Source organism: Stigmatopora nigra, chromosome 6 (assembly GCF_051989575.1).
Source record: "Stigmatopora nigra isolate UIUO_SnigA chromosome 6, RoL_Snig_1.1, whole genome shotgun sequence".
Taxonomy (NCBI): Eukaryota; Metazoa; Chordata; class Actinopteri; order Syngnathiformes; family Syngnathidae; genus Stigmatopora; species Stigmatopora nigra.
The window spans coordinates 4,398,324-4,417,576 of NC_135513.1; the positions used below are offsets into that span (position 1 = coordinate 4,398,324).

General features: G+C 39.2%; 5 protein-coding genes across 8 annotated transcripts; 2 read left to right on the plus strand and 3 right to left on the minus strand.

Annotated features, from left to right (window-relative positions):
- Window positions 1-63: 63 nt before the first annotated feature.
- Window positions 64-3,868, minus strand: aptx (aprataxin). The gene is made up of 8 exons (XM_077718828.1): window positions 3,775-3,868; window positions 1,911-3,483; window positions 1,612-1,658; window positions 1,256-1,522; window positions 1,095-1,154; window positions 808-1,034; window positions 592-695; window positions 64-438 (listed from the first exon to the last, which is right to left on the minus strand). The coding sequence occupies exons 2-8, from the start codon at window positions 2,038-2,040 to the stop codon at window positions 272-274; spliced, it is 1,002 nt and encodes a 333-aa protein (XP_077574954.1). The 5' UTR covers window positions 2,041-3,483; window positions 3,775-3,868; the 3' UTR covers window positions 64-271.
- On the plus strand, window positions 2,070-6,390 carry dnaja1 (DnaJ heat shock protein family (Hsp40) member A1). 4 transcript variants are annotated; one of them, XM_077718824.1, is made up of 9 exons: window positions 2,070-2,236; window positions 2,825-2,976; window positions 3,069-3,261; window positions 3,359-3,463; window positions 4,313-4,540; window positions 4,678-4,792; window positions 4,915-5,030; window positions 5,107-5,207; window positions 5,296-6,390. In XM_077718824.1, exons 2-9 carry the CDS (start codon window positions 2,845-2,847, stop codon window positions 5,527-5,529), a joined length of 1,224 nt encoding a protein of 407 aa, XP_077574950.1. In that variant the 5' UTR covers window positions 2,070-2,236; window positions 2,825-2,844; the 3' UTR covers window positions 5,530-6,390. The 4 variants fall into 4 exon arrangements, with proteins under 4 accessions (XP_077574950.1, XP_077574953.1, XP_077574951.1 ...); XM_077718827.1 differs by having other exon boundaries at window positions 2,151-2,256; XM_077718825.1 differs by lacking the exon at window positions 2,070-2,236 and adding an exon at window positions 2,263-2,399.
- A 142-nt stretch (window positions 6,391-6,532) lies between these two features.
- On the minus strand, window positions 6,533-12,516 carry LOC144198040 (WD40 repeat-containing protein SMU1-like). The gene is made up of 12 exons (XM_077718829.1): window positions 12,359-12,516; window positions 11,486-11,696; window positions 10,838-10,990; window positions 10,653-10,769; window positions 10,181-10,300; window positions 9,980-10,099; window positions 9,532-9,648; window positions 9,317-9,444; window positions 8,571-8,697; window positions 8,164-8,325; window positions 7,885-8,037; window positions 6,533-7,756 (listed from the first exon to the last, which is right to left on the minus strand). Exons 1-12 carry the CDS (start codon window positions 12,382-12,384, stop codon window positions 7,658-7,660), a joined length of 1,533 nt encoding a protein of 510 aa, XP_077574955.1. The 5' UTR covers window positions 12,385-12,516; the 3' UTR covers window positions 6,533-7,657.
- A 988-nt stretch (window positions 12,517-13,504) lies between these two features.
- LOC144198222 (perilipin-2-like) lies at window positions 13,505-15,850 on the plus strand. Its single transcript, XM_077719131.1, has 6 exons — window positions 13,505-13,712; window positions 13,895-14,090; window positions 14,693-14,775; window positions 14,911-15,151; window positions 15,218-15,354; window positions 15,425-15,850. The coding sequence occupies exons 1-6, from the start codon at window positions 13,695-13,697 to the stop codon at window positions 15,776-15,778; spliced, it is 1,029 nt and encodes a 342-aa protein (XP_077575257.1). The 5' UTR covers window positions 13,505-13,694; the 3' UTR covers window positions 15,779-15,850.
- A 922-nt stretch (window positions 15,851-16,772) lies between these two features.
- rps6 (ribosomal protein S6) lies at window positions 16,773-18,946 on the minus strand. The gene is made up of 6 exons (XM_077719718.1): window positions 18,824-18,946; window positions 18,145-18,276; window positions 17,635-17,845; window positions 17,217-17,363; window positions 16,986-17,143; window positions 16,773-16,902 (listed from the first exon to the last, which is right to left on the minus strand). Exons 1-6 carry the CDS (start codon window positions 18,827-18,829, stop codon window positions 16,807-16,809), a joined length of 750 nt encoding a protein of 249 aa, XP_077575844.1. The 5' UTR covers window positions 18,830-18,946; the 3' UTR covers window positions 16,773-16,806.
- Window positions 18,947-19,253: the final 307 nt, after the last annotated feature.

The window sequence follows — 19,253 nt, forward strand, 5'->3', positions numbered from 1 at the left end:
GGTTTAAGTTTAAATAGTCACTATGTCTTTGAGATTACCAAAAGAAGACATTTACTTTAGTAATGTACTCTATCTATTTTTTAATGTCAATTCAATGCTTACAAAAAATATTTGTATTAAATTGCAGCAGCATGATTTACATTGACTCTCCATGATATTTCAATGCAATTTATGACCAGATCAATTGAAGTTTCTCAGATAATATCCATCGTTTTCCTACCTAATCGCACGTAAAATGCAGCTGATATGGGAGGGATAACAACATGATATTTTATGATGTACATTCAGCTGGTAAATGGGACTTTAGATGTTGTTTCAACGCTGGTATAGTGGGAAATTCGGTGCGACATTTGTGGCAACGAAGAGGCAGTTTCAACAAGTCACTGGTGCCTTCTTTGACAGATACTTTTCCATCAGTTTCAAGCATGTGGATGACATCTGCAAAGAAATCCCAAAGAGCAAAAAAGCTATCATCATAGTAGCAGTAAAGCAGTAGTAAAGTTATGATTATAGTAGAAAATATCAATAAAAAAAACAAATAACCACAAATTCAAGCATATTAAGATTAATAATATCTCCAAGCTACAGTACCTTGAGACAGGATGAAATAGTCCGTTGTGAATGAATTCCAGTGCTTTTTGTTTTTTAAGCAAGGAGAATCAAAGTCTTGGCTAATTACATGTAAGTGCACATGGCTGTAAAGAAAAACACAAATGTTTTAACGATACGATAGTTATGTTCGTCTTTCTAGAAGATGATTACTGTGGCTAGCAAAGTTATTTATTTATTTATTTCACATTAAATTACCTCATACTCGGGATAGCATGGTAACCACTGCAAAAATCCAAGGATTTTGCATGCGGGCACTGTTTAACAATCTGGTCAGCCACTTGGTGCATGTGCTTAACCAGACTGGAATGCTCATCACGTAGCATCTTGAGGCTGGAAATAGATTCCCATGGGAGGACCAGCCAATGGTAACGTGCTTTAGGGTATTTGTCCTTGATAACGACTACTTTGTCGTCCTTATATACCTAGAAAAAAGTTTGGAAAGATCTGAACAAATTCTAATTTAGTGAGCCATTTTTAAGCACCTGCAAATTGGGGTCTTGCATTGAAGCCTTCAACCCTTGGCTCCAATGTCCAACATTTTCCTGCAATAGATGAAATTGTATTTTACTTTTGTACATCATTTTACCGACAGCTTATTCCGGGTAACTACAGGCAGGGGGACACCCTGAAATATCTGTCTTACATGTTTATCTCTTGACACTTGTGTTTTGCCAGAAGTAAGCAAATGTTCTGTCTTTTTGGGTGCTTTTACACTGGGAACATCTGGACAGTCTTTGTTTTCATTTGAAGACGTCTCACGTGGTCTCTTACAGCTACTCGGACCCGCCTTGAACTGGACAGTATATGGATACATCGCGTTGACAAAGTGCAGCAATTGGCCAGGCTTCATGATGACCTCCTTCCCCTGACCCACCACCTCAGAGTCAACTGAGGTGGAGTTTGCACCCAGCTTTGAAATAAACATGGGGAAAGAAATTCAGTAATTAGACCCCACAAAAAGTTAGTATTCAACATCCAATATGAGTGATATTTTCCTACCTGTTTCACATTGACAAAACCTTCGCTGCAATCTGCTTTCAACTCAACTGAATAAGAAAGGATCATTTAAATAACACATTAATCATTTGAACAAATTAGCAGATTTTTTTCAAATTTGATGTTAAAGGCATTGTACTACAAGACAATATTTTGATTCTTGTGAAAAGCATATATTTAAATATACTTTTATTGGATCTAAAGCATTTACAATGCAAAATATTTTTGGGATTGGGTTATTTGCCATAATGTTACATGGCATAACATTACTTCAAGTGAAACTATAATGCAGTATATTATACCTTGTTCCCTGGAGCATTTTTTGTCTTTAATAGTAGTTTCAGGCCCACGACCGAGGACGACTGACTGAAGGTGGGGAAGCAGAATAGGTGCATGCGTTTTTTCCTGACTGATAAGTCTACAAATTGGCATTTTTTTTAAATTTTCTGCACACCAAATGACAAATTGGTCTTGTTAGCAAACCAGCCCACGCTATCGTTTGTTGATCTGTGCCGGCGCTTGACAATGACGTAATTGCAGCGCCTGCCCCATGGCAGAGAAAATTCTGGAATTTGAGGTCTTCGCTTGACTTTTCGACTGCGTCAACGTGTTACTTCCCCTTAAGTTGGTACGTGGTGTTGTATTTACGTGAGTGCGCTCTTCGTCAATATTAGTTAATTAAGTATTTCAATGAGTTACTGTATTACCATCGTAGCCTAGTTAGCATGTTAGCTTTAGCTACAACGCTAACCGAGGCCGGAACCGCGAAACGATACCGTGGGAGTAGTCTGGTAATGCTGTGTGGATACAAGTTAGCCTCTTTAAAAATATTAATTGGCACGTTATTGTTTATTGACTACGTTTCTTTGCAGGTCTTCTTTTTCTCTCAATTGGTGAAATGACAATCAGTGAGAATTATCATCCGCTTTAGTTTATATATGTCGTTAAGCAAGCGGTGTCATGATAGTTTTTCGATTTGAACGAATACCAAAGACGATTTATGACAGAGAACCATCGCATTCTGCGAATAATTCATGGATAAAGTATTAGAATGAGATTTTTTTTATATCGAGAGGACAAGTGGCAATTTATGATTGGGCCACTCCTTTGAAAACATTCATTTTAGAATAAATTATCTAAAGGCTGCAGCAAAAAGTTACATTATTTCCTAAAACATAAGAAGTGTTCACATGTGTCTTATCTCTGATTTGCAAAGGTTATCATCTCAAGGCAAACATGGTGAAGGAAACGGGTTTCTATGACACATTGGGTGTAAAACCAACTGCCACCCCTGATGAACTCAAGAGGGCTTACCGCAAACTTGCTTTAAAATATCACCCTGACAAAAACCCCACCGAGGGCGAGAAGGTAAGAACTGAACAAACTGAAAAATTATGTCTCATATTGACCCCATCAGTCATGTGGTGATGACTAAAGAGATTTTTTTCAATTATTCGTAGTTCAAACAAATCTCACAAGCGTATGAGATCTTGTCAGATGCAAAGAAGAGGGAAATCTATGACCGTGGAGGAGAAAAGGCCATAAAGGAAGGTGGACCCGGTGGGGGCGGTGGAGGAGGAAGCTTTGCATCACCCATGGACATTTTTGACTTGTTTTTTGGAGGCGGTAGCCGGATGCACAGAGAAAGAAAAGGTGGAGATATACTCTGAATTGTAGTTGTATTTGAATTTGGTTTCCAAACGTGATGATGAATACAAAAATACTTGCTAATTTGTTTTTTCCACAACAGGAAAAAACATAGTCCATCAGATTTCAGTAACACTGGAGGATCTCTATAATGGAGCCACGAGGAAACTTTCCGTCCAGAAGAATACGGTGTGTGAGCGATGTGAAGGTATGTCTTAAAACACACAACTAGTACATTGTTAATTAAGTAAAAGTCCTCATTGTTAGATTCCTAAGGCACAAAAACAACGAGCAGTGCACCAACTATGCTTTAGATTTGTATTAAAATATAATTCATTTAATTGAGCAAGTCTGCTAATAACAGCGCGATGTTATGTTGTTTTTAGCATCTCAAAATCAAATTAAAACTCTAAATTAGCTTGTCATTAGTACACTTCCAATCCATTTGTACTGGGAGATCTGGCAGCAAATAAGACTGGGCTTCTGTCATCCCAAAAAGTTAAAAGGGTTCTAACTGACCTTGAATCAAACTGAAGCATTGTCCAGTATGCAGCGTATAACAATGAGTAGTAGTATCAAACAGCACAAGCCACGCCTACATTTGGAAACAAATACTTAATCATTGTTATAACATACCAAGGACGCTTATGGGCTTTTGTCCAACAAAGGTGAACTCTTAACCTTTTCTGACATGCCACACGTAACAAAGCCTTGTGACATCATGTCATTAATGAGGATTTTCAGTCATATATTTACTTTTTGATGGGATGCTAGATCAAGAGAAATAAAATGCTTATTCATAGGTTGTGTTACAGTAAACAAAGCAAGAAAATAATATCAACATCAGTGGTCATAATTCACAATAATATGCATTCTTTAGCCTATAATAAATTCAGGTTTTTTTTCCAAACTGAAAACGGGTCAAATCTCATTTAGTTCAAGTGCATTTATTTAGTGAGTAAATATCCCACAAATTATTTTACATTAACTCATGTTTGTCACAATTTTTAAGGGCCAAACCAGCACTTAAACAGCTAGTTTATTGTTCCATGGCCAGGTCGCGGCAGTCGTAAAGGAGCAGCCCAGATGTGCATGTCGTGCCACGGTACGGGCATGCAGGTGCGTGTCCACCAACTGCTTCTAGGTATGGTCCAGCAAGTGTCCACGGTGTGTCACGGCTGTCATGGCCAAGGACAGCGAATCAGTCAAAAGGACCGCTGCAAAGCATGCGGGGGTCGGAAGATCATGCGACAGAAGAAGATTCTGGAGGTCCATATTGACAAGGGTGAGAATGAAAGCACAATCACACTCAATGTTATTTCTTCATTGTGAGATGGTCGAAAACACGATCCTCAAGAGCCGCATTGGGTGCAGATTTTCATTCAATTCAATTCAAATGAAGTTAAATGTGTCCCTGCACAGGAATGAGAGATGGTCAGAAAGTAATGTTCCATGGGGAGGGAGACCAAGAACCAGGACTTGAGCCAGGTGACATCATCATTGTCCTGGATCAGCAAGAGCATCCACGTTTTACCAGGTAGTAATTTCACTTCTAAACACCCACATTATTTCTTTAGAATTTTTGGGTATGAGTTATACTATGTGAGTCTTACAGAAAGTTTACCCGTTATTGTTTTCTTCTATCGCATTTCCTTCCAGGAAAGGAGACGATTTGACCATGTGTATGGAGTTACAACTGGTGGAAGCTTTATGCGGTTTCCAGAAGCCCGTCCAGACACTCGACAACCGAACTCTTCTTGTCACTTCGCATCCAGGTCCGAGCCGGACTGTGTCAATGTGTTTTTGGATTGTTCTTCGCAAAAATAATATGGGGCCGTCTATGCTTAACAGGAGATCTGATCAAACCTGGTGAGACCAAGTGCATCTGGAACGAAGGGATGCCAATGCACCGTCGGCCATTTGAGAAAGGCAAACTCATCATTCACTTCTCTGTAAGCGAGCTTTTTTTACACACATGTACAATATCAATCAAGCTGGACTACATTTGGTGTAGAATAATAAATAACTCCTTTCTACCAGGTGGTGTTTCCCAAAGCCAACTTTTTACCCAATGAGAAATTGACGGAGCTCGCGAGCTACCTTCCATTGAAGGCAGAGGCGGAACAACCCGAGAGTATGGACGACGACCTCTACATCTACGCCGATCTTGAGGACTGTGACCTCGGCAACAGGAAACGACACAGGCATCCGCACTACTACATGGACGAAGATGACTATGCCAGCACCGGCGGTGTTCAGTGCCAGACGTCTTAAACGACAAAACTTTTCATTCCAAAACCTTCATTTCTCTCAAATTAAGCGCCTTCTTAAAGATCTGATGCACTTTTTAATTTCTGTTTATTTGTTTTGTTGTTACTTTCTTTTTTTCCAAATCGAGGTCCACCACAAAACTATACATTGTGACTGTTTTTTGGAGGTGATCTTAATGGACTTTGCTGCTGCTGCCAAGTGACGAAATTTAGGGCAAAGAAAAGGCTACTAAGTGTCCAGGTAATTCTTCTTAATGCATTTATTCACTCGAAATGCCAATATAATAAGATAAAATTACCTTTTATAGTGTTATTGAATCACTTGCTGTTGTGAACTTTTTTGTCAATGACCATTCTAATCCTGTGCGTGTGTAAATTGAAGTGTGCATGCTGACTTGATTTTACCCTTTTTAAAAGGGCTATTTTATAAACATTTTTTTAATCTTCTAAATCTGTGACCTGACAAAACCAAGAAATTATACCTTACAAGTAGTACTGGAATTTTGATTATTTCTAACATGAGTACGATGATAATTTACTATTGTGTCGATTTTGTTTGTGTTTTTTTGCTTTTTGACGTTTAGTTAAGAGAGGGTTGACATTTTTTTTTGTGCCTTCCTTTTTTGTTTTGTTTTTCAATTGCAGTAAATTTTTGTTACAATTCCCCTCTGAATCCTTAAAAATGTTCTTGACCTGTGTGAACCACGTCTAGAAGTTAACCCAACCAGTTTTTATCTGAAAAGTTTAAAGGCCTGCAACTTATCCATTTTGTCGATTGTTGTATAACTGTTGTTGACTTCAAATGCCACGTTGATGGGTGGGGCTGCAGGTGTGCACCTTTTCCCTCAATAAATGATTGTCTCAAGTTATCTTGTCAGTCTGCAATATTCACATGCTTATCAAAATAGTTTAATAAAAACTTTGATATTTTAAGGTTTAGACAAAATATATAACAATGAATGGAAAAATGATGTGAAAATTGATTCACACAAACACCTAAATTAAGTTTTGGAAGTTTTATAATTGTTTCTAGCCAGCAGAAGTACACATACAGCAATGACAGTGACATTGAAAATTATCAGTCTTGCACCTGAACATTTCTGAGAGTTCCCAACTCAAGCAAGTCATGTGACAACAGGTTATTTACAAATAAAGTATTCACGGAGAAAAGTAGCTTCACGTTGACTTTGGTGTAGAAAGCATGCAAACACAAGACTTGGTTTAGTTGAGTGATTTTTAGCACTGAGGCAGCATGCAGAAAAAGACCAAATTGAAAAAAAGTCATACAAAAACATTTACAAAAGTCCTTCGGAGATAAAAAGTTACACAGTATATCTTATTATATTCCTGATGCTGTTTGTTCACAGCCAAACAAAGAACCGTTATTGTCATGTTACAAATGACATATTTTTTTATCACAAGAGTTCACTATCATGCATTTTGGTATATACAATGAATAAGAAGTAAAAATGGGGGATTTTTTACTCCACTGGTTATAATGAAAACGTGAGCAATTACAGTGCTAAACTAAATTGTCGAAATACAGTATGAAAATAAACAGCTCTCGCTGAAGGCTTTAATCCCAAATCACATTTTTGTTGTCATTTTGGCAACCTCAAAAATGCTTTTAACTCACTCAAATCCGGTTACCTGTAATTTAATATTGCTTATCGCTGGTGTAAATAACAAAAGTTTATGGGGGGAAAAAAACTCAATATATTATCATTGAATATTGAAACAAGTCAGTATATACAACAACCTGAAGTTCATAGTTGAATAGTTCTCAGGCTCCAATTGGTCGTAATTATTATCGTTAACCTGCTACAATATGCTGTACATAGTTGGTCCCAAATTACCACAATAATATTTCTTATTTTTCTTGGAATCCATCCATTTTATGCAACACTTCATGCTCAGGCCACTGAATTATAGGGAGAGCCCACGCCAGCTGCATGAAATTCAGCTTTGTGAACCACTACACTGCCCTTTCTGAGCATTCTGGGTAATTCTAGTTTGATGTGCTCCACAAAAATTGTGATATAATCGTATTTCTTTGTTTTTTTAGAGTCTCAAGCCAGTATTACACCATTGGGATGATCTCCATCTCCTTCAAGACCACCTGCCGTTATACTCTAAGGCTTCCACAGCCTCAGGAGACCATCCTCACTGTAAGTAGCGATCAGATTCTCATGTGGGTGGTGAGTGATGCCAATTACGTCTTTCTCGTGGACCTGCATTGGACACAATAACACATAATCACATTCTTCTGCAGCTGTCATCATTATAGATTCTAGTACATATCACTCATCATCACCCAAAAAGATTTCTGTAATAAATGAGTATTCTCTACCCAGCCTACCGTTAGAGTTTTCTCCAGTCTTGCTGTCATATAGTTGAAGCAGTAAAGCACCATGTCCTCTCCTACACAGTAAATCCACTCACCCTGTGGGGACACTGTGCTGCAAACAAACTTTGCGCCAGACTTTCTATCCGCATTGAATTTCTTGACAGTCTGAGGGAAAAAAAACAATTAAGTGAATCCTCTACTGTACATATATCAGCAGAGGGTTTTAGTATTATTTTTATATATTACTGGCAGTGAATCTAGTTCAGTTATTCACATTGTGGTCTGTCTCACCTGACCCTGCGTGTTCATGATGATGACCGTGCTGGAGTGATTACAAACCACAAAGAGCTGTGGATTTTGAGGAAGAGTAACCACGTTGTTCACAGGAACATCTGAAGTCCAGGACAGAGATTTGAAAGTGTGGATGCATTCACACGTTTTGCTGTTCCAAATCTAAAGAGAAAAAAACAGGACCGTTGCTCGTCAAATACAATGTATAATTATTATTTTTTTTAAATATTTATTGACACTCCTGGAGTGCTAACATTAAGGATATCTGAAAAATTGTAGACAGGCATAGAGAGATAAATGGCACCCACATCCTCAGCTGACTAAAAACGGAACGTTATTTTGGAGAATGCAAAACAAGATGATACTCTTGATGATGCTTTGCATCTCAGCTGACTACTAAAGTATACCTTAACAGTGCCATCGGATGACGCGCTGATGATGTGAAGTCCATCTTCAGTGAAAGAAGCATCGTTCACAAACGATAAATGTCCATTTAACTCCTTCAGCGTCTGGCCCGAACGCAGCTCGTGTATCCTGAAGAACACATCATCACAAAGATGAAAAAAACGACTGATTTTCCAAGTCAAGGAGGCAAAACGTGACGCTGATGATAGGAGTTATTTTTAGCTCAGCTTCAGCTGAGATTTTTTCTTTTAAAGTCTTGAAGGAAGGATTATCCATTCATTATATCTCAGCAAGATTATTAAGAAAAATGCAACTCGTGCAGTAACGCATGCTGGAGCACGTGGGCATGTCATTCATAAGCACGTGGAGTCTTAAATAGTCGCATTGCAAAAATATCCAACTATTTGTCTCGCGTGGAGCTTGTTCATGAAATCCCTTTTAATTCATTGATCCATGGATTGACTTGACTGTGAGCGATAATCACATTTAAAATGCAACATGGATTTGGTGGTATTATGAAGACAAATGTTGTTTTGACATGCAGTCTCAAATCGGCTTTATTTGACAAATAAACAATTTTTTAATGGCTTCCTAAATCTAATTGCCAGATCTTACTAAATAATTGCATTCAAACAGCCCCCAAAAAATGACATTTTTTTATTTTATTTTATTAAGTTCAGTTTCTGGAGTAGGCATGGGAGGGAGTATAATTTGTCATTAGTTAATAGAAGGACATAAATGAACTCACCTGATGGTGTGGTCAAAGGACGCACTGAGAATTTGATCGCTGTCCTTGGAGAAACTTAGACACGTCACCCCTTTATTGTGCGCATGCTCAAATCGGCGTAAGCACAGACCACTCTGGATCTTCCAAACCTTACGTACGACACAAAAAATAGTGGCAAAGATAAATTGAAATTTTTGTATTTATTTTTTTATGATATTTGACCAACGGCTGTATACCTTTATTTTTCCATTCTGAGCTCCAGTAGCTAGGAGATCTGAATCTTGGCTGAAGCAAATGCACAACACTGAATCATCCATCATCATGAAGCTATCTTGGGCCTGATATTTTAAATCCTAAACAATACAGACAGAAAAGAATCTAGCCAAGATGCCTTTTGCCAGGAATAGATCAGGCTGTGGGTTAGGACCTCCCGAATTTCGGATACAGTGTAGATGTGCTTGTATATATATGTATGTGTATGTATATATATATATCTCACCAACACAGTTACCTATTTATATATTTATTCATGTATTTATTTATTAACTTACTATTAAGTACCCATTTGTGTATAATGCCTTTTCTATTCCTGCATCCTCACCCTCTTCCTATTGCGACAAAGAAATTTCCCGATTACGGGATGAATAAAGTTATCCAATCCAATCCAATCCAATCTAAACTTACCTTGCTTATATTGCCCGTGTGGAAATTCCACACTTCAATGAAGCCGTCCACCGAGCCTGAGATTAAGTACTTGCCATCGGGTGAGAAACGGGCACATTCCACATGTGACCGCCGTCCAAACTGCAGATGAATAATTAGTGCAATCAATAGCAAAAAGAGAAAGGAAGATTGATAGAGTAAATACATTGATATGGTGTTTACCTTAATGTGGCGGTATAGTTGGGTGGGATACATCTCTTTGTCTGCTTGTCTTTCCTTGTTGGTTGGGCTCTCAATGGTCATTTCTGGTGAGAGGCTCTCCGGGGAACTCAATCTTAACGACTAAAAATCCAACAGTAAGGGCGATAAATAAAATTCGGACTCTATGTTTCGGTATGTGGCCACTTGGCGGCAAAACATGAGATTGTACCCTATTTTTAAGACTATAAGAAGCACCTGAATATGTGGCATTAGCCAAAAAGTGCATAATGAAAGGGGAAATTTGGGGGAACTTGGATGTATTTGATAAAATCCAAAACAAAGCACAGACGTGTCATCTTTAAAGACATTAAAAATAGAATAAAGGTTAAAAAAGCCTGAATCTAATTTTTTTCAAAGAAGTCATCCAAAAATAACCCTTCTCAGATTTTATTTATAATTCTTTACTGACACTCAATTAAATTTGGATACTTACACCAACTTCTTCCAGGAGACCCACGAGACGTGATGGGGGGACCACGCTGACCTCCCTCGCCAGTTCTTCTGCGATTGCCCTTCGTCGTTTGGCCTTGCTGCTGCCTTTAAGGTACGCCTGCGGCAAAATGGGGCCCAGGTTGTCACTATTGAACGGGTTCATCGAGAGAACCTGGGATGTCTTACCTCTCGTGGGTTAAAATAGGAGAGTGTAAGCAGCTGTTCCAAGTGGTTGTACCTCTCGGGCTGTGTCTGCTTCAGCATGATCATTGGATCTGTTTGTTTGAGGAGGGAACGCGCTGCGCCTACTTCCTTCATTTCAATTAGTTCCATTACAACCTGATGGGGTAAATTCAGTAAAAAAAAAAACATGAGTATTATAGAACATATAGTGGCTACTCACAACAATTTTGTAGTATAGTTCAGTAGTCCCCAACCCCTTTTTTAAACATGGACCGCTTTTCTCATTTCACGTAGGAGGGCGATATTGAAAACCTTAATATTTATTAAGCTGACAGACCGGCACCAGATGCCTCACGGACATAAAAAATATTTTTATTTTGCTATGTCTAATTGCTATTTGTAATTAGCTGCAGTATTTGCGAAGGATTTATAGTAAGTTTTTGGGCTATGGAACCCAATGAGTCAAAGCATAATGTATATTCTTATGGAAAAATGTGTTTTTACATTGAAAACAGGTCATGGAACAAATGAAATTCATATTTATATATGTATATATGTATTTAGAAAGAATGTTTTAAACCGTATTAGTTTTTTTTAAAGGAATTAAACCCATATAATTGATCTGAGTATTTATCCCAAAAGGTTTTTCACCTGTTCATATAGGTCTATTAGTGTGTTATCAGGCAATTTGAGCGATTCGATTGCCAGTAAGACGGAGTCCCAGTGGCCCCTCAGGATGTCTGCGATGAAGCTGTCGATGCTTTCCACAGTGTTGAGCGAGACAGTGGTTTCCTCCTGTAATGTGGTCAAGGTTCTGTAGAGGTTGTTCTCTTTCAGGTATTGCATTATTAGGCGAATGACGCTATAGAGAGAAAGGAAGGAATTCAGTATCACATGGTTTCTGCTTAAGCTCCAGGAGTTCACTGCATGAGATTTAACTTGATAAAATTGTTATTCTATAGAAAGTGGTAATTGTTCATCATTCATCGTTCATAAGGGGGATTTCTCATTATTTGCATTGGTATTAAAAAGAAGATATCAACATCATCCAACCTGATATAGAAAATCTGTAAACCACTTCAACATTTTTCTTGATTATCTGAGTCCCATAACTGAATATAAATATACATAAACAGTAATTGCATGCGATATTGAATACAACATTTATATTTTGGATATTAGCAAGCAGTGCAAGTGCACTTAGTGTGCCGTGCAGCAACAATTTATGTATGATCATTACACTACAGATAGTGCACAGTACCACATGTTGCCCCTTCTCTCGTCTGCCAGTGGAACTCATTAAACCATCCATTTAGCCCTTTTATGAAAATTCCATTTGCACTTTTCCCCAAAGAAGGCAAATGTAATGCAAGCAAATGCACACTAACCAGTCAGCAAGTTCAACAGTGCCCATGAAACAACATCAAATATGAATAGCCTTACATTAACAAGACATTTTTAAATGCAAAGTCTATTTTATCATTCATCATAATCCATATAATAATAGTTGAAAATGATTCTTACTCTGAGGGCTCCATCTCCATCGCCATGCTGATGTTGTCTCTTGCAGATGCAGCAACAGACTGAAGTGTGAGGCAAGTGTACTCGTCCAAGCCACGTGCAGCCGCTCCACCAAGAGCCGCCCACTGCACGTGTTTCTCGTGCGTGTCGCCCGTCTTCCAAAAACAGTCCCGAGCCCTGTGACTGCATCCCACTGCATTCTATACAAAAGAGCCAGAGGCTGCACCCCCGCCCTTCTCCTTGACGCATGCCGTCGCATAGGAACATCTTCCAGACAGAGCACGTTGCGATGATGCTGCACCATCACTCTGCATCCTTCAGCATCAGCACCACGCGGGATGGGCCACGTGGACCAAAGCGTGCCCAAAACATACCATTTAGGAAGAGAAACGTGATGTTTTTAAGCTTCCCAAATGCCTGGATTTGCGTGGGTGCACATCTACAAGGTGTATATCATAAGGCACGTTTTCTACATGCAAGGCTTTTAATGTTTATGTCTATTGTTATTGCATTTTGATTAATTAGTGTATCATTTCTGGATCAGAGTATTGGTAGCCATATATGGATAATGATTAGGTACACATTTGCCAAATTGGTCAAATTTTAAAAAGCTGTAGCAGCTATTGAAACTATTTTTGTAATCATTTATTTCATTTTGGGAACGAGGAATGTGGAAGAAGTAGAGGAAATATAAAGCACTTGATGCTTTCTGACTCATCATGTGTCTCTATTATTCCACTAGGTGGTGGTAGAGTACATTAATGACGTTATATTTCATAAAAGAAATACAGTTAAACTAACTACATCATTATCTTCCATCGATAGTGATAGGTATAGAATATAAATTTTGTTAATCTTCCTTAAATTAAATTTGCACAGAATTTCAGGAAAGTTAGACATAAAGAGCATCATAAAAAAAATCCATTCTGCCAAATTATTTTTTAGACAATTTATTATTTGTTTTTAATGGACTGCGGTGATTTTGGGTGTGATTTAAGAGAAAACAAAAATAAAAGAAACATTAAATGAAGCTGAGAGCCAAAATATTTACAAAATATGACAAGAAGCAAAGAGACACATTAATTTTTGGCCGAAAGCCTCATGCGGCTCTACAGCCACGTATTCGCCACCCCTGCTATAAATGAAGACATCGCGATAGTTGCATTAAACGCCAAACCAATCTTCGGACGGTCGCTGAAACATGTCACTTCAACTTTCTCCATAAATCCAGTTTAAATTCCGCTAACTAGTGACTCTTTCTTCTTATCAGTTAACTCCATACGTGTGGATTTAAACACTTTGTTATATTCCTTTTATTCTTTTAGTTTACTTCGCAGACATGTCACTGGATAAGCAGGTGAGTGCAATTTACCCTCCGTAAAGCCTAACAATCTCGGCGTTATTAATAAAAGAAATATTTTCAAATAATGTATGCTCAGCGAGTTCTGCGTTTATCAACGTCTATATTACTTATGTTCTTGCATGTGTTTTATAATCTTTATTTTAAAAAAATACATTTCCACAATTCATCCTCTGCAGACCGTCACATCCAGATTGGCGCAACTTCCCCTGGTGCGCTCAGCATATGCCAACCTGTCCGAAATGTATGGGGACACCAAAAGCAACATCCCCGTTTTCAGGTCGGTGTCTGAGGGTGTTGAAGGTGGCGTTACCCTCATTACCTCTGTGGCTTATCAAGGAATGTCACCTGTAATCACCAAATTAAAGCCACAAGGTGAGTACAAATACAATATACAAACAAATGTTGAACAATTGCACAGGCCAAATTGCGGATACTTAACATATATCATATATTTGTTACTCATCTTTGCTTGATTAAAAGCATTGTTGTTTTAGAGACAGTCAACATTATTTTATTTCTTGCTATCAATGAAGGACATTTTGTTTCTTTATTCAAAACAAGATGTGCCTTTTTGGTTTGACTATAATGATAATATTGTGTACGTGTTTTGCAAACTTTGACGTCCCAAATTGGTATCCAGCCTTCCCTTTAGAGTTGGGATGTCCATGTTAATTGGGGCCTCTGAATTTGATTAAAAAGGGCAGAATGCCTTTGGGGAATTACAAGCAGTTCCCTTGCTAGTGCAAATACAAAAGGGTGTATCCCCACTCTATTTCTGCATGCTTTTATGGATGTCTAAATGGCAAACCTGACAAATTAAAAGCCAAATTTGTTTTTTTTTAAATTAACACTCAAGTGCCCTTGTAGTAGCAGTTTAAAAAATATATGGTTCCTTAAATCTTATACAAATAAGGCTTGATTTACTGTTAATATATGAATACTAGTTTTGACCTTTCTCACTTGCATCATTTTAGTTTCCGTTGTGAATGATGTCGCTTGTAAAAGTCTGGATTGGTTGGAAGAAAAATTCCCTGTGTTGCAAACATCCACAGACCAGGTGACTATTAACTTAAGTGTTCATATAGTCAATAGCCAATAAAAATTTAAATCGACAATCATTTAATTGAGAAGACACAATTATACACTTATGGCGGCTTGGTTTTTGTAACATTTAAACATGTTTATCTCCCAGATTGTTGCTGGCTTCAGAAGTAAAGCGCTGGAGATGCAGGATGCCGTGAGCATCGTGGCCCATGGAACCGTAGACTGTGTGCAGTACGCCGTTAGGTCTATTATGGCGAGGGACAAGCAGCCGGAAGAACGCTCACTAATAGGAAGGGCCGCAAGTGTATCCAGCAAGGGACTGGCATCTGCACTGAATATGTCTGAAGCTCTGGTGGACCGCATGCTACCACCTCCAGAAGAAGAAAAAAGTAGGTGGCGAAGCATATCTACTTAATCGTGGCCTCGTCTTGATGATTCTTGTGCCAAATTTGTAGAGGAAGAGGATATCCAAGTGGTGGATTCTGAGGAGGTCACGTTGAGAAGAAGGTACTCTGTGCGCCTGGTGACACTTTCCATTACGCTGTGCAGGAGAACCATCCAGCTGGCTGGAGCCAAGATACAATCTGCTGAGGTTTACAGATATATTTGTTTATGAAAAAACAATGTCCAGCTTATTTACACTAGGTTTCTGGTATTTTCAGATCATGTCAGCTCTCTCAACATCTTCAGATCAGCTTCGCATCCTGCAGACAAGCTGGATGGCTTTGGCGTGGAGCCTGGAGCGTTTCCCTCAACACGTACAGGAGCAGATCATGTCAGCAGTCTTCCACTTTACGCAAATGTATAACTTGAGAATTGGCCCGCAGCGCCCGTCCAACCCAGAAAGTGGCAAATGCGTTAGTCCAAGGGTAGCAGCAATAACCCAAACGCCAACCAAGGGCACAAAGGATAGTCCACATAGAAATCCTAACTGGAGAGCGAGAAGACCTGCAAGCATGTCTGTGGTTGAGAGCCGGTTAAGCCGTAGGTTGGGAGAAGGAATTAGTCCTAGTTGATTGCTTTCACTGATATTTTTTTTTTGTATTTATATATTTGAATAAAGGCACCTGGTTATAATAATACACAAATCCAAAAGTTTGCTTTTCATCTTGTACTTGAAATAGATGCATATGGTTTTAGAATTCCAACTCTGAGCTACCTAAAGGAAGGAAATGCTCTTAATTTGACAGTGCAAACGTGTTGATGTATTGGTCCCAAGTGGCTAAAAAAATGCTTTTTAAAATCAATTAGATTATTTTACTAGAAAGCTCCACACAAATCTAATTCTTGGGGACATACTTTTTTGTATTCATTTTCTATACTGCAGGGTCTTGAAGCCTCTCCCAGCCTACCATGTGCAGCAGGTAGAACACATCCATTCACACATACTGGCAGGAAGGTTAGTGTGGAGTATAGATTGCATTAGTCACTAGGATAGAATTTTGCAGAGCTTAGTGGAAAAGTTCCATCATGACACCTTTTAGTTAAGGGGATGTCATCTATCACGACAGTTCCATTTATTTGTATACTTCTCCCCGCCTTAAGTTTGTACCTAGGTCACATGACCCTTTGTTAATAAAACCAGCTCAACTGTTGGTGGTAGGCAGGGGTTTGAACTGGTCACGCTGGGGGATGGACTCATTTCCCAGAGCTGGCTATTCTGACACCTCCCTCAGCTGAAGTCTTTGAAAATCTCATCAAGCTGACTGTGTGCTACCTCTGATCCTAAGTTATTGAATGTATATGGTTCTAAACCTGACAGTTAGAACCCTATAGGGATCAAATCCTGGGAGTAACTTGGGTGGGTATGTTTTTACACGCACAAGTATAGGTTTGTGAAATGCCAAGTAAATGTTGCTTTTTTTTTTAATTTGGTCAGTATTTGACAAAGGTCACAAACAAAGGGATAGCAACTTTTCAGATGTTTGGTACAAAGCTTAAATTCTATTCTAACATTGCACTTGTAATGACGTTTTAAAATTGTGATCTGAAAAGGACCAAACAACTGGATTTAGACCAAACATTTCTTTATTTGACATTAAGTTCACTTTTGGCTGGACTCTGACTTGGATTGGGATGCCCTGAGAGAAGAAAGGCGGCGCCTCTTGGCAACCTGTTCCTTGCGCTTTTCTTTGGCTTCCTGGTAATAAAAAAAATGCAATCAGACACCATATTTCAAACTCATGTGCCAAAAGGCAGCATTAAAAAATGAGTCAAGGTCACCTTCATCCTCTTAGCCAGCAACTTGGCATACTCTGATGCCTCCTCCTTGTTCTTCTGGGTGCGCTTCTTCTTGAGGGAAATGCGGCGGCGTTTATGCTGAAGCACACGAGGGGTCACCAGTCTCTGGATTCTGGGAGCCTTGGACCTTGGCTTCTTGCCTGGAAAAAACAACCTTTTGAGTATATTTTCATATCAAACAAGAAGTGACAGAAGACCTGAACTCAGACATACCTTCCTTGGTCAAGGGTCTCCTCACAACATATTGCCTAACATCATCCTCTTTGGCCAGGTTGAAGAGCTTGCGGATTTTGCTGGCCCTTTTGGGACCGAGGCGACGGGGCACAGTGCTGTCGGTCAGCCCGGGGATATCACTCTCGCCTGGAGGTGAGTCGAGGAAAAAGTGAACGGTTGCTCAAGAATTCAAAGAGTTCTTAAGTGACAGGTTTATGATTTGACATCAATGTGAGAGAACCCCCATTTCAACCAGCCACTGTTACAGGTCTGATTGGATCTGAAGAATCCACTCTGATTACTTTGGCAACACCCTGTCCCACCTTAATGGCTATGAAGCAAGCCAAAAGATTCCGCGGTGAGCCATGAACAACCCTCAAATTCACCACACTGGCAAATCGACAGCTCAAAAGTTTACCTTTCTTGACAATGACCAAATTGAGAACGCTGAGGTTAGCGTCCACGATGCAGCCGCGGACAGATTTGCGCTTGCGCTCGCCAGCCCTGCGGGGACGGTAGCAGGAGTGGCCCTTGCTGAGCAGCAGGCGCACACGGCCGTGCGTCAGCACACCCTGCTTCATGGGGAAGCCCTGTTTGTCATTGCCTCCGCTGATGCGCACCACGTAACCCTGAGAACACAAGTGAGGGAATGGTGAAGGTGATGAGCAAAGGACGTACTAGGGACGCTTACAGAAAATATCTGCGCTTAGAGATATTTAATATTTTGTGAGAGAACTCCTATTCGAACCAGCTACTGTTTTTAGCCTGGTCATTTTTAGTGAGTTCTCTCTAGTTTATTTAGCAACACGCTGTCCCACCTTAATTACTACAGACCCCAACGGGGGAAGCAACAGGTACCGCCATGTGCCATATTTGGAGATATTTCATAATCCATGCTATTTTATGAGGCATTTAAATGTCAACTTACCTTCCATTCATCTCCAAGAGGGTCAGCAGGCACTTCAGTGGCCATGCGCTTCTCATAGAAGGTACGCAGTTTGCGTTCATCGTCCACTTCAATGAGTTTCTGGCAGCCAGTAGCTGGGAACGAGATGTTTAGCTGAAAGGCAACAGTGGATTTGTATCATTTTGAGAGCTACTCAGTCAACTTGATCAGTCTTTATCTACAAGACTGGATAGATCTATTTGGAGGCGAATCAAAGTCCATGCATTGGAAGAAAACCCTAGATCCAGTATGTATTGTTCAAGTCCTCAGTGGGTATATTGGGGGGGAAATACTGATGCTACCATTGCTAGGCGCACTAAAACTTGGGTTTGTTGAACGATACATTGTGCTATTTTGCAGTTTACTCATTAGAATCAATAGATTCATTAGAACGAGGAGGGATGGCAGCGACAGAAGGGTATTGACGGATCTTAGTACTGACGTAAAATAAGGGCACATTTCTGTATGTGAGTCGCCATGTTCCTTGTCAATGCTTGTCTATGCTAACTGGCGATACAATCAAAGGAAATCCTCGGCGACCGGAGTTGTTTTAATGCAGATTATAGGACCGCTTGATTTGTTATAATAGTCGCATTACATACGTAATAGTATTTTGAGGGCAACATTTCTAGATAAACATAAACTTGCATAAACGTTGTACCTTCATTTTGCCAAACCGGTCCACCGACGGTCTGCCACGAAAGAGAGGCCGGATGTCCGCCTCAGAAACTCACATAGACCTCAACTCTCGCGATATCTAGTGGCACTCTGTTTTATACATAAACTCTTAGTTAATTACAAGAAAAAAAAGTCTCCCTGATTGCTTATTCGCTCAAGATGAAGACTTAAGTTCACATTTTATTATTATTCAACACAAAATTATCATCAGTACACTTTAGAGTTCATTTATAAGTAATTAAGTACACGTAACAAGCATGCGCTTTTCAATGAATTACTTAATTGAATTGAAAATAATTGAAATCAATTGAAATCAATTGAAATGAATTGAATTGATTGTCATTAAGCAAGTATAATGAGATTTCCACCACGAAGTGGACAAACAACAAACAAATAACGAATCAATACATAAT